General features: G+C 47.4%; 2 protein-coding genes across 3 annotated transcripts; one reads left to right on the forward strand and one right to left on the reverse strand.

Moving 5' to 3' along the window:
• Positions 1–227: 227 nt before the first annotated feature.
• Positions 228–18,938, reverse strand: gan (gigaxonin). Of its 2 annotated transcripts, XR_013935814.1 has the most exons (15): positions 18,823–18,938; positions 17,945–18,192; positions 17,749–17,863; positions 16,240–16,590; positions 15,796–15,864; positions 14,931–15,082; positions 14,330–14,451; positions 13,866–13,978; positions 9,470–9,619; positions 8,939–9,075; positions 6,726–6,860; positions 4,270–4,379; positions 2,072–2,652; positions 848–1,852; positions 228–761 (listed from the first exon to the last, which is right to left on the reverse strand). XR_013935814.1 is itself a non-coding variant. In XM_080475602.1 (13 exons), exons 2-13 carry the CDS (start codon positions 18,127–18,129, stop codon positions 2,486–2,488), a joined length of 1,806 nt encoding a protein of 601 aa, XP_080331728.1. In that variant the 5' UTR covers positions 18,130–18,192; positions 18,823–18,923; the 3' UTR covers positions 378–2,485. The 2 variants fall into 2 exon arrangements, 1 of the variants encoding a protein (XP_080331728.1); XM_080475602.1 differs by having other exon boundaries at positions 378–2,652; positions 18,823–18,923.
• A 1,049-nt stretch (positions 18,939–19,987) lies between these two features.
• On the forward strand, positions 19,988–24,530 carry acd (ACD shelterin complex subunit and telomerase recruitment factor). Its single transcript, XM_080474531.1, has 3 exons — positions 19,988–20,088; positions 21,796–22,739; positions 22,987–24,530. The coding sequence occupies exons 2-3, from the start codon at positions 21,839–21,841 to the stop codon at positions 23,988–23,990; spliced, it is 1,905 nt and encodes a 634-aa protein (XP_080330657.1). The 5' UTR covers positions 19,988–20,088; positions 21,796–21,838; the 3' UTR covers positions 23,991–24,530.
• The last annotated feature ends 2,894 nt before the right edge of the window (positions 24,531–27,424 follow it).

Consider the following 27,424-nt stretch of genomic DNA (forward strand, 5'->3'; position numbering starts at 1 on the left):
GTGTGTGTGTGTGTGTGTGTGTGTGTGTGTGTGTGTGTGTGTGTGTGTGTGTGTGTGTGTGTGTGTGTGTGTGTGTGTGTGTGTGTGTGTGTGTGTTTGGTGACAGACCATCGCCCGCGTCGTGTTTTTGAAAAGTTCCACCTTGGGAGACGTCGTCGTCTAAACCGACCCTGAAATGCTTCGGAAAAAAACGGGACCTCAGTTGTTTTTTTTTTTTTAATTCTTTTATACATTTTTCAGTTTTGCATCTTAAGTCATTTTAGTCATTTGAATAAATTCCCTTGTTTTACCAACATTAACTAATCTAGTTGTTTATTTTGGCTTTTAGCCGTTTCAGTTCATTAAAAGTGTTTTTTTTTTTCCATTTTAGCTTTTGTAGCCGTTTCTCGTCCTGTTAGCCGTTAGGACGCAAGGACATAAGGACATAAGGACACTTCCAAACTGCGCCCCTCTGGTCGCCCCTCTGGTCGCCCCTCTGGTCGCCATCCGAGTCCAGAACAACTGGTCACTACGGCCGTGGAGCGCAGGACAAGCAGCAACGTGTCAGAAATCCTGTATTTCCCCCCGTTTCCATGGAAACGACTTTTGGACCGAAAACTCCACGAAAGTTTACACTTTTCACTTCAGAACGTTGTGGAGTAAAACTGTTCTTCAGTGTGTCCAGACTTTCTACGGACGTCAAGAGCAGAAAATCGGTTCTTGGAGGAACTTGGACTTGAGCTGTGAGCGTTTGTCGACCCGTCTGGACGTCCAGCGCCGGGCTCAGCTGGATCCAGGATGCTCGTTAGAGCGGTTCTCCGTTTCTTCTCAGACCTCAGACTTTATCTTCTCACCTGGATTCACTAACATCTTGTGCGGGTCAGACGTGTAAACCGCCGGCGGAGCCGGTGAGTGTCTGCTGATGCATTCTGGGAAATGTGTCAGAAGCAGTGTTGACGTGATTCGGACTGTCGCCTCGTGCATCAGTTCAGGAAAATGTTTCTTCAAAGGATTTTATTTCCTCCGTCCTTCTTACAGACGTTTGGACGTTTTTATTCTATTAAAAAAAACCGTCAGCGTAATGTCCCTTTGGTACACTGGGTGGCAGCAGTGAGTCGTTTGCTGTTAGTGGAGAGCTTGTCACTGCACCACCGTGTGGAACAAAGTGGTACTGCGGGAAAGAAGCTAGCGGGCTGGAGTCGAATGTTTACGATACGAGATGTACTAAAAGTGAGAAAAAGCCTCGTGGTCCGCACAGCGAAACCTTCGATAAAAAAATGCAACGTTAGATCAGCAGCGTCTAGACGGGAGGCGTTCAGGTGCAAAGACGGAGCGTAGGACATCCGGAGTGTGACGCCTGCTCCATCCATCAGACACTCCACCGCTTTCTACACCACATTCAATAAAGTCATTCATGATTTTCTGTTAACTCCCACTGCTGCCGTACGAAGCCTCGGAATATTCACAGGTGAGTTTATTAATTATCCGTCCGGTGAGTAAAGTTCTGCGGTGCGACCCGCAGAGTCGGGAGTGGAAAACACGGCAGGCGGGAATAAAGCGGAATGACCCTGAACTGATCCCGAGAGGCGAACCGGACCACAAAGCTTCAGGCGTCAGAGGTTCTCTCACCACGGAACGACTGAACGGAACGACTGAACGGAACGACAGAACGGAACGACAGAACGGAACGACAGAACGGAACGACAGAACGGAACGACTGAACGGAACGACAGAACGGAACGACAGAACGGAACGACAGAACGGAACGACAGAACGGAACGACTGAACGGAACGACTGAATGGAACGACTGAACGGAACGACTGAACGGAACGACAGAACGGAACGACTGAACGGAACGACAGAACGGAACGACTGAACGGAACGACTGAACGGAACGACAGAACGGAACGACAGAACGGAACGACAGAACGGAACGACAGAACGGAACGACAGAACGGAACGACAGAACGGAACGACTGAACGGAACGACAGAACGGAACGACTGAACGGAACGACAGAACGGAACGACAGAACGGAACGACAGAACGGAACGACTGAACGGAACGACAGAACGGAACGACAGAACGGAACGACTGAACGGAACGACAGAACGGAACGACAGAACGGAACGACAGAACGGAACGACTGAACGGAACGACAGAACGGAACGACTGAACGGAACGACAGAACGGAACGACAGAACGGAACGACAGAACGTAAACTTCTCACAGCAGGAATGCAGCTCGGAGCTAAAAATCACCGAATCCCACAGGAACCATTAAAAACGATCTGTTCAGACGACGATGTTCAGGAGAGGAAGTGACGTCCCGTTGAGGTCAAACCCCAAAACTCATCCTCAGTAATCTATTACTTTAGTGTTCGTGTGTTTCCCAAGACCTACACCAGGTTTCAGGGTACCGGTGTGCAAACATGATGGTGATCTAAAACAACCCCCACCCGAACCCCCACCCCCACCCGAACCCCCACCCCCACCCCCCCGCCGGTTCAGATCCGGAACAGCCCCTGGCTCAGCTGCAGGCGGAACAGGCGACAGTTGGCGAAGCGCAGTGAGGTGCAGGCCGTCCTGGAGAGGTCGCTGGGCAGCATCGGCTTGGTGCGGTGCCACGTCCCCGAGCTGCGGCGGAACTCCCGGATGTAGTCGAAGCTCGCACCTGCAGGGCGGCGACAACGGGAATCAAACCGTGAGCCTGATTCACTGCTGCTCGGCAGCGATGCGGAGGTGAAGGACTCCAGCAGGGCGGCGCACTCCGTTCATACGACAGCGTCCAGTGAAAAACGCAGCGTTTTTTTTTTAAGTTTTCATTTCAGAAAAGCTTCGAGTTTCTACAGAAACACTGAAAATGATGTAGTTAGTATGTTGAGCCACTAGTTGGCGCTGTTGTTACCTTCGCCAACGTAAATTGGGCCGAGAAGGTTTTGTTTTCACCTCCGAGTATTTATTTATTGGTTTGATGTGGCGTTGGCGAAGGTCTGTGCTCTACCGAGTGTAGCTCTACTTTGTTTTTGTAATGAAACCACACACCGCCGTGGTGACCAGGACCAGGACCAGGAACCAGGACCAAGACCGTGACCAGGATCAGGATCAGGATCAGGATCAGGACTAGGACCAAGACCAGGAACCAGGACCAAGACCGTGACCAGGATCAGGATCAGGACTAGGACCAGGACCAAGACCGTGACCAGGATCAGGATCAGGACTAGGACCAGGACCGTGACCAGGACCAGGACTTCAGTAAAGTTAGGTTTCAACTCATTTCCATTGATTTTCTAAAAGTTTCCAGAAGCGAGAAGGTTTTATGTTTTCACTGTGAAACGTTGTCGTATGAACGAGCCTCCTCACGTACATGACACAAGTGTGTGTGTGTGTGTGTGTGTGTGTGTGTGTGTGTGTGTGTGTGTGTGTGTGTGTGTGTGTGTGTGTGTGTGTGTGTGTGTGTGTGTGTGTGTGTGTGTGTGAGTGATATGGTTATATAAGTTATTTGTTTAAGATGTGACTGTTAGAGTAACGTCATCAGCAGAGTTCCCGTCTGCTCCAGATTAAAATCTGTTTTATGTTACCTGGGCGGTGTGACAGGGAGGTCACTCTATACTCCAGTTTGTGTGTAACATCTTTAATGTGTGTGTGTGTGTGTGTGTGTGTGTGTGTGTGTGTGTGTGTGTGTGTGTGTGTGTGTGTGTGTGTGTGTGTGTGTGTGTGTGTGCGTGCGTGTGCGTGTGTGTAACACAATGTGTGTGAGAATCAAATATTTCGGGGTTAAAGTGTGCAGATGTTTGATGTGAACTTCAACTTGTGTCGATCATATAATCCATAATCCACACATGTTCATGTGGAGCAGACGGTAACCAGACGGTAACCAGACGGTAACCAGACGGTAACCAGCTGACCAGGTCATTGTGACAGTAACACATAAACCACATCTTCAACAAATAAGTGTGTGTGTGTGTGTGTGTGTGTGTGTGTGTGTGTGTGTGTGTGTGTGTGTCTAGAAAACCCTGTGCATGTCTCTGTATCCGCCCACTCAGTGTACTAACATTTGGGTTTTTTCCCCTTAGTGTCGACTTGCAGGCTCACTTTTATCCTGCTACGTCTCCTTATAGGAAATTCAATGTTTTTTTTATAATTGGCAGTAAAACTGCTGATTCTTGTCAGGAAGGACGGCAGCGTCGCTAAAAGACAACACACACCACCTGACAGTCCACACACTGGGCGAAGAAACCCAGCCATACTGCCCCCCCCCCCCCCCCCCCCAGTGGTGGTAGGTACTGACCCGTGTCCAGGTCTCCCACTACGTAGATGCTGGCCCCGATGGGGACGGCTCCGTACACGAAGGACGAGCTGGTCTGGATGCACAAGTTCTGATCGTCCAGGAACATCCACCTGCAACATAAAGCAGGTCTCAGTCCCCCACCAGGTCCAAATCCCCACCAGCTCTCAGTCCCCCCCGGGGTCTAAGTCCCCACCAGGTCTCAGTCCCCCACCAGGTCTCAGTCCCCCACCAGGTCCAAATCCCCACCAGATCTCAGTCCCCCCCGGGCTCTAAGTCCCCACCAGGTCTCAGTCCCCCACCAGGTCTCAGTCCCCCACCAGGTCCAAATCCCCACCAGATCTCAGTCCCCCCCGGGGTCCAAGTCCCCCACCAGGTCTCAGTCCCCCACCAGGTCCAAATCCTCCACCAGGTCTCAGTCCCCCACCAGGTCTCAGACCCCCCCCAAGGTCTCAGACCCCCCACCAGGTCTGAGACCCTCCCCAAGGTCTCAGACCCCCCACCAGGTCTCAGACCCCCCACCAGGTCTGACCAAACTGTAGCTTTTATTAAATATAAGAAGTGAAGACATTTTTATGGTTTGTAGCTGATTCAGCAGTTTTAACAGCTTTAGACCCGTTTCTATGACAACGTTTCCATGATGTTTCTATGACAACGTTTCCATGATGTTTCTATGACAACGTTTCCATGATGTTTCTATGACAACGTTTCCATGATGTTTCTATGACAACGTTTCCATGATGTTTCTATGACAACGTTTCAAGTGAAAACGTTTTTGTTTCAGAAAAGTTTCGCGTTTACGTGGTAACGTTTTGAAAACAATGTCTGTTTACTCAGAAACACTGAAAACTGTTGTTATTATGGTGACTGTCAAAATAAAACTACCAAGGTGGATTGTTATTATGGTGACTGTCAAAATAAAACTACCAAGTTGGATTGTTATTACGGTGACTGTCAAAATAAAACTACCAAGTTGGATTGTTGCTATGGTGACTGTCAAAATAAAACCACCAAGGTGGATTGTTATTATGGTGACTGTCAAAATAAAAGCACCAAGTCCAGGAGAATAAGGACTAGGAGTCCTGACACCACAGAGGAAACTTTGTCCTGATTGGCTCTACTGAGCATGTGCAGAACTACTAGTTACTAGTTACTATGGCTGTGGTAGGAACAGTAGCAACGTTTCCTTCCGTTTCCACGGAGACGGATTCGGAGCACTCTTCCTCCTGTTCACCTCCTCCTCCTGTTCTCCTCCTCCTCCTGTTCTCCTCCTCCTCCTGTCCTCCTCCTCCTCCTGTTCTCCTCCTCCTCCTGTTCTCCTCCTCCTCCTGTCCTCCTCCTCCTCCTGTTCTCCTCCTCCTCCTGTTCTCCTCCTTCTCCTCCTCTCCTCCTCCTCCTGTTCTCCTCCTCCTCCTGTTCTCCTCCTCCTCCTCCTGTCCTCCTCCTCCTCCTGTTCTCCTCCTCCTCCTGTTCTCCTCCTCCTCCTCCTCCTGTCCTCCTCCTCCTCCTGTCCTCCTCCTCCTCCTCCTCCTGTTCTCCTCCTCCTCCTCCTGTCCTCCTCCTCCTCCTCCTCCTGTTCTCCTCCTCCTCTCCTCCTGTTCTCCTCCTCTCCTCCTCCTGTTCTCCTCCTCTCCTCCTCCTCCTCCTCCTCCTCCTGTTCTCCTCCTCCTCCTCCTGTCCTCCTCCTCCTCCTCCTCCTGTTCTCCTCCTCCTCCTGTTCTCCTCCTCCTCCTCCTGTCCTCCTCCTCCTCCTGTTCTCCTCCTCCTCCTGTTCTCCTCCTTCTCCTCCTCTCCTCCTCCTCCTGTTCTCCTCCTCCTCCTGTTCTCCTCCTCCTCCTCCTGTTCTCCTCCTCCTCCTGTTCTCCTCCTCCTCCTCCTCCTGTCCTCCTCCTCCTCCTGTCCTCCTCCTCCTCCTCCTCCTGTTCTCCTCCTCCTCCTCCTGTCCTCCTCCTCCTCCTCCTCCTGTTCTCCTCCTCCTCTCCTCCTCCTCTCCTCCTGTTCTCCTCCTCTCCTCCTCCTGTTCTCCTCCTCTCCTCCTCCTCCTCCTCCTCCTGTTCTCCTCCACCTCCTCCTCCTGTTCTCCTCCTCCTCCTCCTCCTCCTCCTCCTGTTCTCCTCCTCCTCCTGGTCTGGTCGGTCCAGAAACCTTCAGTATTCTAAGTTTCTAGCTCCTCCTTGATTTTCCTCATTTGAATATTGGATCATAGGAGCTGCATTCAGAATCTGCTGTGTCTGTGTGAGCTGGACTGGCTCCGCCCACACATGCCCATCTTGGGAAGAGGAGGAAGTACTTCCTCTCGTGGTGCCATGTGCCAGAGCAGAGCTGTCTAATTGTGGGAGGAGTCAAAGGGAGGGCCTACCTTGATTGGGATTGGCTAAACCCCCGATGACACTATATAGGGTTTGATTGCTCGCCGCTGCTGACCCCTGGTGGTCACGCCGGGTACTGCAGTGACTCACCTCCTCATCTCGTCGTGGTAAAACTCCGACTTGCAGGTCGTCATCTGTCGCTGCGCCGCGTCTTCGTTCTCCTGACTGCGAACGCCTCCGAACACGTAGAGCTCCTGGCCAACGCCGCACGCCACCGAGCCGAACCTGGGCCGCACACCGACAGGCCTCAGTATCCCATTACAGTTACTAGTTACTTGTCAATATTACCATGGTCTTACTAGATTCTGCAAGAGGAAAGTAACTAATCCCTTGGTAAAATTCATTTCGGAGTAGCGGAGTCTTAATGACGAGCACACATAGCTCTAGTATTGGAGTAATCTGATTACAGTTACATAATACTTATTGAAACAAGTAAGTAAAATAAGCAAAAAGTAACTAGTTACTTGGTAAAGTTAATTTCAGTGTGGCGAGTTTTAATTATGTCCACACAGCCAAATTAATGGTAACTGATTATAGTTACTGTGGAGTTTTTTTTTTTTTTTTTAAGTAGTGTAGTTACTCTACGCATACTGCAAGCAAAATATAACTAGTTACTTTGTAATGTAGCTCTTGTATTGTAAGTCTAGCCTAAATAAACAATATGCATATAGCAGTGGGAGTAATTGATTACAGTTAATCATTACTTTAAGGAGAAAGTTACTTTTTGAGTTAATGAAAAAAGTAACTTGGTAAAGCTCCTTGTATGCTCTCCCACAGTGTGTCCGGTCGATAATAGTTACTACTTACTTTAAAGTTTCTTGTGTACTCTTCCACACTCTTAACAATGAGCAGAAAGCTATAATACTGGAATAAGACTCATAAACCATTACAGTTATTTCTTTTGGAGTTACTCGACTACTTACTGCATGTAAAAAGTAACTAGTTACTTTAAAATATTGCTCTTGCATTGTATTTGTTAAACTAACTCAGTGTGGCTGATACGGGCAATATGTATTAATGTAGTAGCAGTATTTGATTACAGTTACTTCAAGAACGTAACAAAGTTACTACATGATTCTACTAAAAAAGTAACTAGTTACTAGTTGAATTAGCATTGTATTTACTCAGCTCCATCAGCGTGGCCAGTCTTCAACGAGACCACAGCCTTGTTACTGTAGTGACAGATTACAGTTACACAGTGAAGTTACACTAAGAGATTAAATATTTTGAGTCTTGGATTAAAACTCGACTCGTTTCCTGGAAGTTTTTTTTGCCATATTTCCTCCAGAGAGTCTCTGCAGCTCGCCGCCGACGCAACTTTCACTTCCTGTTGTGCAGCAAACACGAGGTGAGGCTCCACTTCACCCCGCAGTACTCTGGTAATCCCACTGTAATAGATTACTGTTACACAGCGACTAACACAGGTAAAATCACTGAAGTGTTACAGAGAGAAATCTCTACAGATTATAGAGCATCGTCCTCCTCTGACATCCAGATTATAGAGCATCATCCTCCTCTGACATCCAGATTATAGAGCATCTTCCCCCTCTAACATCAGATTATAGAGCATCGTACCCTCTAACATCAGATTATAGAGCATCTCCCTCCTCTAACATCAGATTATAGAACACCGTCCTCCTCTAACATCAGATTATAGAGCACCCCCTCTAACATCAGATTATAGAGCACCGTCCTCCTCTAACAGCAGATTATAGAGCATCGTCCTCCTCTAACATCAGATTATAGAGCACCCTCCTCTAACATCAGATTATAGAGCACTGTCCTCCTCTAACATCAGATTATAGAGCATCTCCCTCCCCTAACATCAGATTATAGAGCATCTTCCTCCTCCAACATCAGATTATAGAGCATCTTCCCCCTCTAACATCAGATTATAGAGCATCTTCTTCTAATGCTAACACTACCATAATACAGTTTTGTGAGTAAACTAGTTACGTTATTATCAGGGATTACTGATAACACTACTAATTATTGAAGAAGTAATTAGTAACTTATATAAAATACTTAAACCGTTAATCTTTGGATAAAACGAGAAAAGAAAAATGTAGAAAAATAATCTGAGGTAAATCACTTTTTTAGTTGTTTGGCCGCTCATGCAACTCGTCTATCAAAGTATATGCTGTGTTTGACCACTAGATGTCACTGTGTGACGGCAGAAAGCTGCTACAGCGCCAAGGGAACCTCCAATACTGCAGTGCAAGAAAAACAGGAGGTATGACTGATACTATGGAAAATACGGTAACGCAGCAGCAGCAGCAGCTCTACGACGAGGGGTCGTTTACCGTCGCTCCTTCAGAGGACACAGCCCCGTCCACTGCTGGGTTTTAGGGTCGAAAGATTCAACAGAGTCGAAGAGCTTCCCGTACGAGCCTCCGCCGATGGCGTAGATCTTCTTATTCATGGAGGCGTAGCAGCCAACCTGTAGGGGGAGACAGAGAGGCCACGACGCTCAGACCTCGGGTGAAAGCAGGAAACTTTCCTTTCGGCTAGAAGAGCGAAAATAGACGGCGAAATTCAATCAAATTGCAAAAACAAGCAAAACTATAAAGAGACCGCTCTGGGAATTTTGAATTTGGAACCAAATCTGCCTTATTTTTCAAAATGGCCGACTTCCTGTGGCGTTCTCGGTTCGTGTGTAACGGACTGTCTGTGCGTCTTGCTGTGTCACACAGGTATAATGGATTTTGTGGCGGCAGGTGAAACGTGACGCGGAGGCTTAATTTTCTACATTTCACAGGTGGCGCTGTTGAGTGTGTGTGTGTGTGTGTGTGTGTGTGTGTGTGTGTGTGTGTGTGTGTGTGTGTGTGTGTTACCTTGCGGACCATGGTCATGCTGGTCTGCACCCTCCAGGAGTTAGAGTGGGGGTCGAAGGCCTCCACCGTGACCAGCTCAGCGGCGTCGCTCTCTCCTCCCAGGACGTAGATCAAACCGTCCAGTTCCACCAGGCCGAAGCTCTGACGCGCCTGCAGAACCCAAAACACAAACCGTCCAGAACCCAAAACACAAACCACAAAACGTCTGGAACCAAAAACACAAACCACAAAACGTCTGGAACCAAAACGTCTGGAACCAAAACGTCCGGAACCAAAAACACAAAACACAAAACGTCTGGAACCAAAACGTCCGGAACCAAAAACACTAACCACAAAACGTCCAGAACCAGAACGTCTGGAACCAAAACGTCTGGAACCAAAACGTCCGGTGTTCCATATTAACTGGTGACCATATTAACTGGTGACCGAGCTGCTGTAGCGTCAGTTGTTACTGCTAGCAACAGCAGATGTTGTAAAGTGGACGGAGGCTCATAGCTGTCCTGGTGAACGCCTGTTAAGCGCATTCACAATAAAGTTCCATAGTATATTACCTTCTGTGAGTGGATATCCTGGTTTGGTGAACATGTGGGACCGTGTGTCATTCAGCTGCTGCAGCACCCGCTCATTTCAGAGTTACTGATAATACTGAGACCAACATCGGGTCTTGAGACGTCACGAAAGGGGCGGGGCCACAGCCCAGGTCACATCTTAACATGGAGTGTGTTTTAACAGATGATATTTATATAGCAGCACATACAACACAGTCATTTTTAGGAGATTTAACAGAGAAAATTGAATTGAATGCACTGCTGTGTTACATTGACCAACATGATGTGTTGAACATCTGTATGACTTCCCACTGATGCTGGATCTAACAGATCAACAACCTGACAGGGGCAGGGGCAACTTCAGGGCAGATGTGTATGTGTACACACTCCATGTTAAGACGTGACCTGGGCTGTGGCCCCGCCCCTTTCGTGACGTCTCAAGACCCGATGTTGGTCTCAGTATTATCAGTAACTCTGAAATGAGCGGGTGCTGCAGCAGCTGAATGACACACGGTCCCACATGTTCACCAAACCAGGATATCCACTCACAGAAGGTAATATACTATGGAACTTTATTGTGAATGGGGTTAACAGGCGTTCACCAGGACAGCTATGAGCCTCCGTCCACTTTACAACATCTGCTGTTGCTAGCAGTAACAACTGACGCTACAGCAGCTCGGTCACCAGTTAAAATGGTCACCAGTTAATATGGAACACCGGAACCAAAAACACTAACCACAAAACGTCCAGAACCAAAACGTCCGGAACCAAAAACACTAACCACAAAACGTCCAGAACCAGAACGTCTGGAACCAAAACGTCTGGAACCAAAACGTCTGGAACCAAAACGTCCGGAACCAAAAACACAAACCACAAAACGTCCAGAACCAGAACGTCTGGAACCAAAACGTCTGGAACCAAAACGTCTGGAACCAAAACGTCCGGAACCAAAAACACAAACCACAAAACGTCCAGAACCAGAACGTCTGGAACCAAAACGTCTGGAACCAAAACATCCGGAACCAAAAACACCACCAAACGTCCAGAACCAAAATGTCTGGAACCAAAAACACTAACCACAAAACGTCCAGAACCAAAACGTCCGGAACCAAAAACACAAACCACAAAACGTCCAGAATCAGAACGTCTGGAACCAAAACGTCTGGAACCAAAACGTCTGGAACCAAAAACACAAACCACAAAACGTCCAGAACCAGAACGTCTGGAACCAAAACGTCTGGAACCAAAACATCCGGAACCAAAAACACCACCAAACGTCCAGAACCAAAATGTCTGGAACCAAAAACACTAACCACAAAACGTCCAGAACCAAAACGTCCGGAACCAAAACGTCTGGAACCAAAAACACAAACCACAAAACGTCCAGAACCAGAACGTCTGGAACCAAAACGTCTGGAACCAAAACATCCGGAACCAAAAACACCACCAAACGTCCAGAACCAAAACGTCTGGAACCAAAAACACTAACCACAAAACGTCCAGAACCAAAACGTCCGGAACCAAAAACACTAACCACAAAACGTCCAGAACCAGAACGTCTGGAACCAAAACGTCTGGAACCAAAAACACAAACCACAAAACGTCCAGAACCAGAACGTCTGGAACCAAAACGTCTGGAACCAAAAACACAAACCACAAAACGTCCAGAACCAGAACGTCTGGAACCAAAACGTCTGGAACCAAAACATCCGGAACCAAAAACACCACAAAACGTCCAGAACCAAAACGTCCGGAACCAAAAACACTAACCACAAAACGTCCAGAACCAGAACGTCTGGAACCAAAACGTCTGGAACCAAAACATCCGGAACCAAAAACACTAACCACAAAACGTCCAGAACCAGAACGTCTGGAACCAAAACGTCTGGAACCAAAACATCCGGAACCAAAAACACTAACCACAAAACGTCCAGAACCAAAACGTCTGGAACCAAAAACACAAACCACAAAACGTCCAGAACCAAAACGTCTGGAACCAAAAACACAAACCACAAAACGTCCAGAACCAGAACGTCTGGAACCAAAACGTCTGGAACCAAAAACACAAACCACAAAACGTCCAGAACCAGAACGTCTGGAACCAAAACGTCTGGAACCAAAAACACAAACCACAAAACGTCCAGAACCAGAACGTCTGGAACCAAAACGTCTGGAACCAAAACATCCGGAACCAAAAACACCACAAAACGTCCAGAACCAAAACGTCCGGAACCAAAAACACTAACCACAAAACGTCCAGAACCAGAACGTCTGGAACCAAAACGTCTGGAACCAAAACATCCGGAACCAAAAACACTAACCACAAAACGTCCAGAACCAGAACGTCTGGAACCAAAACGTCTGGAACCAAAACATCCGGAACCAAAAACACTAACCACAAAACGTCCAGAACCAAAACGTCTGGAACCAAAAACACAAACCACAAAACGTCCAGAACCAAAACGTCTGGAACCAAAAACACTAACCACAAAACGTCCAGAACCAGAACGTCTGGAACCAAAACGTCTGGAACCAAAACATCCGGAACCAAAAACACAAACCACAAAACGTCCAGAACCAAAACGTCTGGAACCAAAAACACAAACCACAAAACGTCCAGAACCAGAACGTCTGGAACCAAAACGTCCAGAACCAAAACGTCTGGAACCAAAACGTCCAGAACCAGAAACACAAACTTGGGGTTGAAAGAGTCCAGAGAAGTTCGTAGTTTAATCATTAAACATCGTGTAAAAAAGAAAACTTTTAATCATGAATGTCAACATTTATGTTTTTAGATTAAAAATCAAACTAAGACATTTTCTTTTAAAATTGTAATTATTAATTAATTAATTATTAATTAATCAGTTATTTCTTGTCACACAGAAGATTCTTTTCTAGATAATCTTAATCATTGGATTTATACATAGTTTAGTCATAATGTTGTTTTTATATATTTTATTCAAGTACCACTTGAATAAAATATTTCATTCACGAGTGTGTCTGCAGATAAAAAAATATTTAAGAACTATCTAAAATAATAGGAATAAGAATAATGTTTGTTGGTATATAAATAAAGCTATAAGCTATAAATAAAATGTTCTTTATATAAACGTGTCTTTTGTACTTTCCTTTTTCATCAACTTTCACTTACTTATAATTTGTGATACCTAAAGTATTTCTAAAAATGAATTCATTCCAAAAGAAGCACCTCAATGCATTTACTTTTTATATCCTACATTTGACTTTTTATTTATGATTATTTATTTCATGCTGTTATATTTATCTAAATATAAACATTTAATATGTACTTTGTATATAGTTTTGTTATGAACTTAAATAAGATATGGAATCATTCAGTTGGATGTTTATTTGTTCATTTCCATTTTATTCTTACATTTAATCTGAAACAGGAAGTGTGAGTTCACTGCCGCTCTGCTGCCACCTGCTGGTCAGGAGGTGAAATAATCCCACACTACAATCTTCTCCAGGGAGCGGCTCACATGGGACACAAAATATTATAAACTAAATTCACCAACATTTATCTTAATGATTCATATTGAAGGATGTTTAGTACTGAAATCAATTCTGATAGTACGAGTACAACACAAATACTTCAGATTTGATAGTTTTATACTTTAAATTTAGGTGGAAAGAAAGAAAGAAAGAGCAAATGAAAATAAATAACTAAAACAAATAAATGAAGGAATTAAGAAATGAAGAAAAGGTAAAAGTGTGTGTGTGTGTGTGTGTGTGTGTGTGTGTGTGTGTGTGTGTGTGTGTGTGTGTGTGTGTGTGTGTGTGTGTGTGTGTGTGTGTGTGTGTGTGTGTGTGTGTGTGTGTGAGTGTACCTGCAGCATGGGGGCGATGGTGCTCCAGCTGTTGGCGTCGGGGTCGTACTTCTCCCCGCTCTCCAGAACCTTGTTGTCCTGGTCCGTCCCGCCCAGGGAGAACAGGAAGCCCTCTGACACACACAAACACACACACACAAACACACACACACAAACACACACACACAGAGACACAAACACACACACACAGAGACACAAACACACACACACAGAGACACACACACACACACACACACACACACACAGACACACACACACACACACACACACACACACACACACACACACACACACACACACACAGACAGACACACACACACAGACACGCACACACACACACACAGACACACACACAGACACACAGACACACAGACACACAGACACACAGACACACACAGACGCTTGTGAGAAGATGGAAGCTACAGCTGGACACTTCCTGCGGCGGCGGCGGCGGCGGTACTGACCGGCGGCCACCACGCCGTGGCTGATGCGAGCCGTGCTCATGGGCTCCAGGTTGATCCAGGCCTGCCTGTTGGAGTCGTACAGCGGACACATGCAGCGCGTTTCCGCCGTCGGATTCCTGGTTCTGTCCAGAAAACAACAAGAGAGCAGTCGGACTCATTACCGGGGAAGTAATCTGATTACTATAAGAACTAACTGCTCATGTTTCACCCCAAATTCAAGTTTTATCTTTTCTATGGTTTTCAAAAAGTTGCATTTCCCCCGTTTCCATGGAGACAGTGTTGGATCATTTAAAAAAAAGTTGCGTACTCCCTGTTTCCACGGAGACACACCAGAACTTTTTCAAAAAGTTCCACCTTGGGAGCCGTTTTCAAGAAATTGCGTTTTCAGCGGCTCCGAGCAACGTTGTCATGGAAACAGGCAAACATAACGAAAGGTGAGCTCGTTGTAAACGGAGCCTTAACGTTCCAGCGGGTGAAGATTTGGAGCAGCAGAGTTCTGCTGAACACATCGTTAGATAAACCTGTCACATCCCAAACCGCCACCAGGGGGCGACCAGAGAAACCAAACCAAGCAGATTAAAAAGTCTTGGCGACGACGTACTTGCGATCTTCGCCCCCGGCGATGACGATGCACTCGGAGTATCCCCGGGGTTTGAAGGCGGCGAGCATGGCCTGCCCCCGCAGAGGGCCCTGGGACAGCTCCGTCTGGCAGAACTCCCGGATCACCTCCCTCATCAGCGGCTCGCCCATCGTCTGGAGCGCCGACACAAAACACCAACGCTGAGCCGGAGGGACTCACGATAATCTGCAGTGCGACTTCGTTGAACTTCTGCAAGATTTCTTGTTTGCATAAAATTTAGATTTAAAACACAGAAACAAAGAGAGAAAGTTCCTTCCTAAAGGTTCTCCAGCAGTACTACTCGTCCCCATACCTGGACTGACGTCCCAGAAGTGAAGACAGTCTGTCCTCTCTGTCCCTGGCTTGTTTCAGGTTTTAAAAAGTGTGTTGCTCCAAGCAGCCAATCAGAAATCAAACCCTATATAGTGTCATCGGGGGTTTAGCCAATCCCAGTCAAGGTAGGCCCTCCCTTTGACTCCTCCCACAATTAGACAGCTCTGCTCTGGCACATGGCACCACGAGAGGAAGTACTTCCTCCTCTTCCCAAGATGGGCATGTGTGGGCGGAGCCAGTCCAGCTCACACAGACACAGCAGATTCTGAATGTAGCTCCTATGATCCAATATTCAAATGAGATTAATCGGTACGCAAATATTTCCTGAATAATGTTGATGATGAACGGAGCAACATTTTGAGCGTTGAGACTATCCTTAAAGTTTTAGAGAAATTAGCGGTGGGAACGTTAGTATGAACACTCGGCGCTGCTCTACTGCGCTGCTCTACTGCGCTGCTCTACTGCGCTGCTCTACTGCGCTGCTCTACTGCGCTGCTCTACTGCGCTGCTCTACCTGCTCTCTCAGGTAGCTGATGTCCAAACCCTGCAGCCACACAGCAGACATCACCTTCTTCATGTGAACCTGAAGAAAGTAACAGGAGAAATACGAGTTAGAAACGTCCAGATGTGCATATTTATATTTACGGTGGTGGAGGTGAGCGTCACTATTATTTATATTTACGGTGGTGGAGGTGAGCGTCACTATTATTTATATTTACGGTGGTGGAGGTGAGCGTCACTATTATTTATATTTACGGTGGTGGAGGTGAGCGTCACTATTATTTATATTTACGGTGGTGGAGGTGAGCGTCACTATTATTTATATTTACGGTGGTGGAGGTGAGCTTCACTATTTATATTTACGGTGGTGGAGGTGAGCTTCACTATTTATATTTACGGTGGTGGAGGTGAGCGTCACTATTATTTATATTTACGGTGGTGGAGGTGAGCGACCCACCCGGCGCTCGTCCGGCTCGTGGCTGAACCAGCGCACCACGGCCTCCAGCACGTGCTTCTCGTTGCCCACATTGAGCTTCTCGGTGGACAACACCTCACACAGCCGCTCTGGCGGAAGCTCGCGGAACTCCTCGGTGAGCGCCACGTCGCGGAAGTGCGTCTGCAGGAACTCCGTGGCCACGTGGTTGACGTGGTAGAGGCAGTAGTGCAGCGAGAAGAGGCGGATCCCGATGCAGTTCTCTGCCGTGATGCAGCTCTCCAGGAACTGGCAGCAGAGGAACTTCAGGTCGGTCATGAGGAGCAGGTCCGAGGCCTGGACCATGTCCTGGATGGTGTCCTCGCTCAGGCTGATCTGAGGGGGCGGGGCATGCAAACAGAACAATCAGACTGATCCGAGGGGGCGGGGCATGCAAACAGAACAATCAGACTGATCCGAGGGGGCGGGGCATGCAAACAGAACAATCAGACTGATCCGAGGGGGCGGGGCATGCAAACAGAACAATCAGACTGATCCGAGGGGGCGGGGCATGCAAACAGAACAATCAGACTGATCCGAGGGGGCGGGGCATGCAAACAGAACAATCAGACTGATCCGAGGGGGCGGGGCATGCAAACAGAACAATCAGAATGATCTGAGGGGGCGGGGTTTTGTTCTAGACTGTTGTTTCTTAATAATGCACAAACTGGAACCAGCTCCATGTCCCCCTATTCCTCTCCCCTCTGGAAACACTGTGACCGTAGATCTTTGATAGTAGAGCAGGAAATCTGTGACGGTAGATCTGAAATTGTGCGACTCTTCAGCCTTGAGAAGAATCTAGTGTTTCACCAGCAGCTTCTTCAGATTAGAAGTTCGCGTCGCATGTTGTGAAGTGGAGTCGTGTTTTCTTTCTGCCATGTTTGCCCCGTTCAATCTGCAGCGGCTGACTTATTGCCCCTCGTGTGCTGCGTTCAAGTCCGGCTCAGAAAATCGGCTACTCTTCCTCTCCCTCAGTCACAAGGCTGTGTTTAGGTACCGTTTGATTTCACTGTGATAGGTACTCGGTAGTTCCGACGGAATTCAGTCGGTGCTTATAAAAGTACCAAATTCGCTACCAAACTCTAGTGGCAAGTGGCTTAATGCGCCAGTTTTCAAAAGCGTTCCATAACGCTGGTTTTCGAAAGTGTTCGCAGACACTGATTTTGGAAGGTGTTCACAGACGGTGGTTTGGTCTAAATTAGATTCACGGGTGTTAAAGGAAACCAGAATCAAACATTTTCTAGAACCTTCTGAAGGCCTGAACAAGTTGATGAAAGTGGGCGTGTCCACCAGGTTGACATCACTGTGACAATTTGGCCAATCAGAGATCAGATTGGAGCTCACAGCTTCTCTCCAAGACAATCTGAAGGAAACTGGCCACGTAAACGTCTTCATATTCACCGTCCAGGCGTAGTCGTACCTCGACAACGTGTAACAGTACAGTTTGAATGACTCTTTCCTGCCGGTGCAGCTTTTTGAAAGGTTCCCGCTCACTTCTCCACTGAAGATGTAGTCGAGGATCTGCTTCATGATGGCCATGGAGACGCCCTGCAGCTCGATCCTGTAGGTGGACCCGTCCTCTTTGGGGGGGTTGTAGTTCAGCTTGGTTCTGGGGTGAAAACAGAAGCATGAATCTCTGGGATGGGAGGATCGTGGGGGGAGTTGGACCGGCATCCGGAGGTCAGCTGACCTGATGTACGGGCTGGCGGCAGCCAGGATGTTCTTCTGCACCGGGAGCTCCTCTCCATCCACCACCAGGAGGGCATCGTGGAAGCTTTGCTCCTGCCAGAAGGTGCGGAGGACCCGAAGGAGCCTCTGAGAGTGCTGCGGGTCCGACACCTTCGAGCCGGAGTCACCAGATACGGAGTCGGGCATGTCTGAGCCTGCGACAGCCCCGGAACGTCTCACCTGTCACCGCAGAGCCTCGGGCGGAACTCCCTGGGAAATGTGCGCGGAATACAAGAAACACGCTCATGTTCAAATAGGAACCACAGAACTTCTACGTTGACCACAGAAAACAGAATAACAGAGTGTATTCGTTAATCCGGCTTTAAGAAATAACATCATAGGCTTTATTCTTACTTTTAAAAGGATCTCATAATCTCCTAGTACGCAACTTCTTAGCCTAGCTAGCAAAACCTTTACTACATTACATCTAATCCCGCTAAGCAAATGAAGTTAAAGCCGGAATGGGTGTGAATCAGTAGTGAATCGCGTAGTATATGTTTCATTTGACACCTTTTGTGTATAAATGTCCAACAAGGCACAAACCGATAAATCGATTGATTTCTGGACGAGGTTTGGTACGTGAAGGCTGGGCTACCAGCGAAAGAGCCAAGACGTAAACAACAGTTCCTGCGACGAAAACAATGAAACATCGCCATTAATTCAGCAATTAATCAGTGGAGAAAAGCAACGTTTGTGAGTTTATGCGGTAAAATTTCAGGTAAATGGAGGAAAGAAGCAAACATGTTGACGCACACAGACTGCAGCCCCTTTTGGTTTACGACAGGTCAAACTTGCGAAGAGGTTGTTTGTCAATCTAATAATTCTTATTCAGTGTCTCACCTGAAGATTTGTGCGGCTGTGTGGGTTACTTTTATTATTATTTTTTCGGGCACAGGGTGTAACCAAACTCTACTGAGGACAACATGAATCACTCCCGGGACAGAAATGTGAAGACTGGACGTCAAGGCATGTACGGTGCTGGCTTCACGGTCTCAGAAATACTGGGAAATAATCAATGTCTGAACGGAACTGACACAAATAAAAGCGACACGCGACTGTACAGATAAATGCTCAGCTGATATTTTCTCATCGCAGTATTCATGTCACTACGTTATAGATTTGGTGGGTTTAACGAAATGTCAACGCGGAACACAACATTACAACAAGTGAAAGAATTTCTTTCACGAGGGGCATGAATGCACCATCAGCAAGGCGGAAAAGGCGCATGTGGGCCGCGTTCCAACACTTTGAAAACATCCCGTTTCCCAACATGATCTCAAATTTCAACAGTAATTTATAATATTTCCCAAATATATGAGATCAACCTACGTTTTTCATCTAATATGAGCTTTAAATATTTTAGAATTTTCATTTATATTTAGAAATACAAGTGTATTTCATTTTAAAAACACCATTTAGAAAAAGTGGAATGCAGCCGCCGAGTTTCCGCAGTCAGTAAAAATTAAAGAACACAATTGAGGATTAATCTAATATTTTATACATTTGAATTTGTTTTAGCTTAGTTAATGATTGATGGAGTTAAATATATAAAACAGTGAGACATTTATGTGAATTATAAGCTGAATTTAGACAATTTAAAAAAATAGCCTCAATAAGTCCTTGTCCATCTCAGTTTAACTCACACATGTAATTGGATTACATATTTACACATTTTAAAGAATAGTAAATGGGAAATATCGTATTAGAATAAAATATATTTGTTGTTTTTATATTAAAAATGAAAACAACTGATTGAAATTCTGTCAGAACAAGAAGCGTATTAACAATGTCTTTAATATAATACGGGAATTAACGTAACTCATTAATTGGCTTCTGTTTAAATGATATGTGAGTGTATTATCGATAAATTATTACATTTACACAATGCAATAACTACATACAAAAACTGGCGGAGGTGCTTTTATTGTGCAGGAGCGTCGTACGGGGAAGTTCCATGGTACTTCCGGTCGGGAGTTTCACTGTTTACTGTCGGCGCCATAACTCTGTAACACCCGCAAGCAGAGCGGCTGACAGCGGGAGGAGGGAAAGTGATTCTTAAAGTTAAGATAATCAGATAATCTGCAGATAAACGGGACGAAGACGAAGGTAATCCGTGAACTGAAATCTGTTTCTGTGCGTTACCTTTAATTTGTAGGAGTCTTGGTTCTGCTCGAGTTTCACCTGTTTGTCTGCACAAGTGAGAAGAAATAAGTGTTTTCTGGCAATATTCACAATCTAAAGACTGAACCTGAGTGTTCTTGGTCATTTTAAACTCTTTCCTTCGTCTCTATACTTTTTCCTAACATTTGTTGTAGTGGAACGATTTATGAGTGCATAAAGAAAAAGTTAACTTTAATACTTCAAACTTTAATATCTTAATACAAAACCCCAAGAGGTTGAAATTAAGAAAGAAACACAAGTTACTATAAATCATGTTGTTGTTTTTTAGTTGTTTGGTTCCAACTAATATTAAAGGCTCATATTATATAAAATCCACTTCCTAAAGGTTCTCCAGCAGTACTACTCGTCCTCATACCTGGACTGACGTCCCAGAAGTGAAGACAGTCTGTCCTCTCTGTCCCTGGCTTGTTTCAGTTTTAAAAAGTGTGTTGCTCCAAGCAGCCAATCAGAAATCAAACCCTATATAGTGTCATCAGGGGTTTAGCCAATCCCAATCAAGGTAGGCCCTCCCTTTGACTCCTCCCACAATTAGGCAGCTCTGCTCTGGCACATGGCACCACGAGAGGAAGTACTTCCTCCTCTTCCCAAGATGGGCATGTGTGGGCGGAGTCGATAATGTTCCCCCTTCACTTTAGAGATCAAACCTCCTGCAGTTCCACCAGCTGCTGTTTGGGGGCGCTGTGGCCTGAAAGAAACACTGACCAGAGAGGAAGTGAAGAAGAAACACGGCTCATTGATTGGCTGGTTAGATCCTGGCTGATGGGGAGCGACAAACAACCACGATGTAAAGTCTTCAGGCCAGATATCAATGACAGTCTTCCTCTCTTCTTCCTCCTCTCTTCTTCTTCTTCTTCTTCTTCTTCTTCTTCTTCTTCTTCTTCCTCCTCTCTTCTGCTTCTTGTTCTCATCTTCCTCCTCTCTTCTGCTTCTTCTTCTTCTTCTTCTTCTTGTTCTCTTCTTCCTCCTCTCTTCTGCTTCTTCTTCTTCTTCTTCTTCTTGTTCTCTTCTTCCTCCTCTCTTCTGCTTCTTCTTCTTCTTCTTCTTCTTCTTCTTCTTCTTCTTCTTCCTCCTCTCTTCTGCTTCTTCTTCTTCTTCTTCTTCTCTTCTTCTTCCTCCTCTCTTCTGCTTCTTGCTCTCTTCTTCTCTTCTTCTACCTCCTCTCTTCTTCCTCCTCTCTTCTTCTTCTTCTTCTTCTTCTTCTTCTTCTTCTCTTCTTCTTCCTCCTCTCTTCTGCTTCTTGCTCTCTTCTTCTCTTCTTCTACCTCCTCTCATCTTCCTCCTCTCTTCTTCTTCTTCTCTTTTTCTACCTCCTCTCTTCTGCTTCTTGCTCTCATCTTCCTCCTCTCTTCTTCCTCTCTTCCTCCTCCTCTCTTCTTCTTCCTCCTCTCTACCCCACGTCGGCCCGTGAGATATTTATTTTCAAACTTTTTCTTTCTGCTTCTTCTGATTCAGTTATCTTTGTTTACTTCCTACCCAGAATGCACTGCGCCCTCTGACTCCTCCCACTGCATAGACCAGAAATGTTGTCAGCTCGGGTTCAGAGTTTTCCCAGAATGCATCTGGTCCGGATCAAACAAGGAAGCGAGTCCTAAAGAAGGATTCCACAGTTCTGTTTCTCTGGTTTGTCTGCAGCTGCGATGGCGGCAGGTCGGCGGTGACGGAGACCAACTGGAAGATGCCTCGGCCGGCTCGCGGTCGCCTGTCCCCGTGGATCGAAGCTCTGATCCAGAGTCATGACGTCCAGGAGGGGGAGGGGGAGGGGGAGGGGGAGGGGCGGCGCCTGAGGGCTCAAGTCATCGGGGTGGGTCAGCTGTCGGCATCGCAGGCTCCGGCGTGGGACGGCCCCCCGGGGCTGCTCTTCCTGTCGGACGGCGCGGTGCAGATCCCCGCCGTCCTGACGGCGGCGGCGTGGGAGCGGCTGCAGGAGCAGGAGGACCGCGAGAGCTTGGCGAGCCTGCTCAGCTCCACCGTCTGCCTGCACGACTCCCGGCTGCTCTTCCACATGGCGCCCGAGCAGACCCGCTGCAGGTTCTTCCTGTCGGTGGGCGAGCTCACCACCACCGCCGCCGGCCCGGTCAGAGAGAGCCCGCCATGCTGCACCACGCTGCCCGCCGTCCGCGCCGCCATCTGCAGGGCGTGGCGGGCACGGCCGGGCCGTGACGAGCCTCCGTGGAGTCAGAGCGGCTTGGAGCTGAGCGAGCTGCTCGGGGAGTGGCGCTACGACTGCCTGCAGGAAGTGATGGACGACGTCCGGCGCCGCCTCGCGGCGAGCGGGCGTCCGGTCAGTCCGCAGCCGTCCACCTCCACCTGCAGCACGCCGCCGCCGCGGACCGGCCACGCTACTGGCTGGGACCGGGACCGGGTTCGGTACAAAGGGGAGGAGCGCTTCAGCGTCCCGGTGAGGTGTCTCCTGATCCCAGAGGCTGAGCGGCCGGGGTCAAAGGTCACGGAGCCGCAGGAGGGGCAGCCGTCGGTGGAGGAGGCGGACTGGAGGCTCGGCGAGCCGCCGCCTGCAGGGCGACTACCTGAGACCTCGGATCTACCTGGGGACACGCCGCCACAGCACATGGTCACAGGTAAGCGTCAGCTGACGCCCCGTTTCCATGACGACCTTTCAAGTGAAAACGCTGTTTTAGTGTTTTCGCTTCAGAAAAGCTGCGTTTTCAAAAACTTCCACTTTGTAAGACGTTTTGGGGGGAAATGCGACTGAGCACCGTTGTCATGGAAACTGACGACCAAAAGCTTTTTCAATTGAAAACGATCCTCGTTCAGGATTTCTTCAGTTCGTCTCGGCGGCGACACGTTTTCTGTTTTTCTCTTCAGGTGCAGGTTTGATCGACGGCGTTCTGTCGTCTGACCCTTGGGACCAGTTTCCTCCTCCGAGCGTCGCCTCAGAATCCTCCCCGGACCCCTCCACGCCGACCGACGCCGTCCCTGCTGCGACCACTGCTGAGTCCAAGCCCGACCCTGGAGCCGCTGCGCACACCGCCACGGGGACCGCCACGCCGACCGCCGCGCAGACCGCCATGGGGACCGCCGCGCTGACCGCCACGGGGACAGCCGCGCGGACCGCCACGCAGACCGCCATGGGGACCGCCGCGCTGACCGCCACGGGGACAGCCGCGCGGACCGCCACGCAGACCACCACGCCGACCGCCGCGCCGACCGCCACGGGGACAGCCGCGCGGACCGCCACGCCGACCGCCATGGGGACCGCCGCGCTGACCGCCACGGGGACAGCCGCGCGGACCGCCACGCAGACCACCACGCCGACCGCCGCGCCGACCGCCACGGGGACAGCCGCGCGGACCGCCACGCGGACCGCCACGCCGACCGCCGCGCAGACCTCCAGCTCCAAAGGGTCCAGCTGCTTCCCACCGTACCAGAAGCAGCCCTCCTCCTCCTCTTCCTCCTCTTCCTCCTCTTCCTCCTCCTCCTCTTCCTCCTCCTCCTCTTCCTCCAGCAAGAGGAAGCACAGCGAGGACTCGCCTGAACCTCTGAGCCCCCTACAGGAGGAGGAGGAGGATGAGGAGGGGGGGGTCCGGGGCAGCCCCCCCTCTTGGCTCTTCACCTCCCCGGCCGGCGGCTCCGGGCTGGAGAGCGACGCCAGCCCCACACAGCCCGCCGGCAGGAAAACTCCCAGCATGCACGGCGACGGCTCGCCATACTCGTACTCGTACCGGCCCACCGGGCAGAACCTGCAGGACTTCAGCCGACTCCGCGTCTCCGGCCCGATGCTGCAGTGGGCCGTGAAGTACCTGATCGCTTCGGACCGGACCGCCGCTCGCTCTGGGGCGGTCCGACAGGCGGTGGGGAGCCATGGATAGTGTGTGTGTGTGTGTGTGTGTGTGTGTGTGTGTGTGTGTGTGTGTGTGTGTGTGTGTGTGTGTGTGTGTGTGTGTGTGTGTGTGTGTGTGTGTGGGGGGTGGTCCTTTTCAAAAAGAACCTTCCCCTCAGTGCGGTCTTACAGGCTCAACTCAATCAGGTGCGCTCCCCTCCGGCTCCTCTGATGGTAAATAATCCCGTTCGATGATTCAGTGAAATGAAAGAGTGAGACGAGAAGAGTGAGCCTGCCAGAACCGTCAGAGGGCAAAAAGAACCCACACAAGTTCACCTCAACACAGCAGAATTCAGTAAAACGAGCCGAAGACGTCCGCAGGTTCTTTTGGCTGCAGGGTTGTTCCCTCCATGTTATTAATTTAATCTCTGATAACAGATTAATAACAGTTGTGACTCTTGTTCTGTGAAAGTGAATTTTTTTGTTGTGCAGCAAATCCTGAATTTTGACTGAAAGGTTTTCTGTTTTTTGTTCTTTTATATAAATGGCTTTGTTATTGTTCAGCCTCAATAAAACTAAAGAAATGTCATTGATGGTGTGAGAACGTCACAATCAGAGCTGGAAGAGAAAACCAGAGTGATTTTAATCATCCAGAAATACAACCTTCAATCTGCTCATGTACGTGACCACTGCAGGTTAACCTTGATGTTGTCATGGCAACGGTTATTATGATAAAGCAAGGTTAGTCCGAGAGCATATTTAAAGTTCCTCTAAAACGGCTCAAAACTTAGTGTAGGAACCAAACTTAGTGTAGGAACTAAACTTAGTGTAGGAACTAAACTTACTGTAGGAACTAAACTTAGTGTAGGAACCAAACTTAGTGTAGGAACTAAACTTAGTGTAGGAACTAAACTTAGTGTAGGAACTAAACTTAGTGTAGGAACCAAACTTAGTGTAGGAACTAAACTTAGTGTAGGAACTAAACTTAGTGTAGGAACCAAACTTAGTGTAGGAACCAAACTTAGTGTAGGAACTAAACTTAGTGTAGGAACTAAACTTACTGTAGGAACTAAACTTAGTGTAGGAACCAAACTTAGTGTAGGAACTAAACTTACTGTAGGAACTAAACTTAGTGTAGGAACTAAACTTACTGTAGGAACTAAACTTAGTGTAGGAACCAAACTTAGTGTAGGAACCAAACTTAGTGTAGGAACTAAACTTAGTGTAGGAACCAAACTTAGTGTAGGAACCAAACTTAGTGTAGGAACTAAACTTAGTGTAGGAACCAAACTTAGTGTAGGAACCAAACTTAGTGTAGGAACTAAACTTAGTGTAGGAACCAAACTTAGTGTAGGAACCAAACTTAGTGTAGGAACTAAACTTAGTGTAGGAACCAAACTTAGTGTAGGAACCAAACTTAGTGTAGGAACCAAACTTAGTGTAGGAACTAAACTTAGTGTAGGAACCAAACTTAGTGTAGGAACTAAACTTAGTGTAGGAACCAAACTTAGTGTAGGAACTAAACTTAGTGTAGGAACCAAACTTAGTGTAGGAACCAAACCTAGTGTAGGAACCAAACTTACTGTAGGAACTAAACTTACTGTAGGAACCAAACTTAGTGTAGGAACTAAACTTAGTGTAGGAACCAAACTTCGTGTAGGAACCAAACTTAGTGTAGGAACCAAACTTACTGTAGGAACCAAACTTAGTGTAGGAACTAAACTTAGTTTAGGAACCAAACTTCGTGTAAGAACCAAACTTCGTGTAAGAACTAAACTTAGTGTAGGAACCAAACTTAGTGTAGGAACTAAACTTAGTGTAGGAACTAAACTTAGTTTAGGAACCAAACTTCGTGTAGGAACCAAACTTAGTGTAGGAACTAAACTTAGTTTAGGAACCAAACTTAGTGTAGGAACTAAACTTAGTTTAGGAACCAAACTTCGTGTAGGAACCAAACTTAGTGTAGGAACTAAACTTAGTGTAGGAACCAAACTTCGTGTAGGAACCAAACTTAGTGTAGGAACTAAACTTAGTTTAGGAACCAAACTTCGTGTAATGAATACGGAGCTCCAGAGTGCGAGGGAATGAGAGAAGTTGTTCCCTCAAATTTATAATACGAGGGAAGGAGATAATCTGAAGGCGATGAAGGAGCCGTGGTTCTAGAGCTGCAGAGCTCCTCCTGTCAGTCAGCTGGTGGATCTAGAACCTAGAACCAGTTCTTTTCAGGCTTTTCATGGTGACATCATCGTGACTAACTTCACCTCCAGGTCTTGTTTGGCGTTCTGACCACAGGCTGAGGTCTGCATGAGGCAGCAGGGGGCGCTCCGCTCCGAGACGCTCCACAGAACTTCTTTCTAATGAAGCCAGACTTCTGGTTCCTCAGGAACTACTAAACAAACTACAAACTACTGGAAATGAAAGTTGGAGTGTTTAGAGCTAAAATGAGCTTTTTAATGTCTTCATGTGAAAGAGAACTTTAATCAGAGTGGTTACCTAGGTTACCATGGAAACGGCTGTAGAGCAGTTCTATCATTCTACACCTCCATTCCTCCATGTTGAAGCTTTTGATTCAGACACGTCCAGAAATAAAGTGAAAGGAGCAGAAAGTCACTATGGAATGTTGGAATGGTGGAAAATAAGAGCCAGGATCATTTACTAATGATAAAGAGGAGACATGAGACATGAGACATGAGAATGAGATCTTCTCTTTCTGGACCAAGGTGAGTTTAACTCGTCTGGACTTCACAGGTTTAGTTAGAAAACACCAGGATCTAATGAGCTCCGTGGAAACGAGGCTCTTAAAGCTGCAGAGCAGCAAATATGAGGGGATGGAGGCCACATTGGTGGAAAATATAATACGAGGGAACGAGACCATGGATTCATTTGTCTAGTTCCCTCACAATGTTAACTTGAGGGAATGGATAATCTGGTTCCTACACGTCGTTGTTTGTTTTTCATCTACGGCCACTCCGTAAATAAAAGGTCAATCTTAGTCTGAAAAAGGTTCCAACTGTTGTTTATGTTGCATTTAGAAAACAGTTTCTGTATTTAGCTGTGACGGATACTTCAGCCATTTTAGTTACTTTGGCCTTTCAGCTGATTCTTGTCGTTTGGTGACGTGTGAGGATGTGAAACACGTTTTATTTTCCAAAACACTGAACCGTTCTCGAGTGCTAGAAAACCCACATTCAGATCAAGTAATGTGAAGTATCCTTCAACATAATAGTTCCTCTCAAGATGGCAAAGATTTTCTATTTGTCAGGTTTCCCCACAGCGACAGAGAGTACCTTTGAATTTCTATTGTGAAGTATTTTAAAAGGTTCAGTTCTCCGACTGGCCAGCAGAGGGCAGTGAACGCCTCACAGGTCAGACCTGCATGAGACAACATGAACGTCAAGTTTAGTTCAAAGAACCGAAAGAGGAAAAACACACAAGATGTCTGGAAGAAAAACCTCAAGAAATTCATTTCATTCTTACGTTCGA

The sequence above is a fragment of the Lipophrys pholis genome, assembly GCF_963383615.2.
Source record: "Lipophrys pholis genome assembly, chromosome: 11".
Lineage (NCBI taxonomy): Eukaryota > Metazoa > Chordata > Actinopteri > Blenniiformes > Blenniidae > Lipophrys > Lipophrys pholis.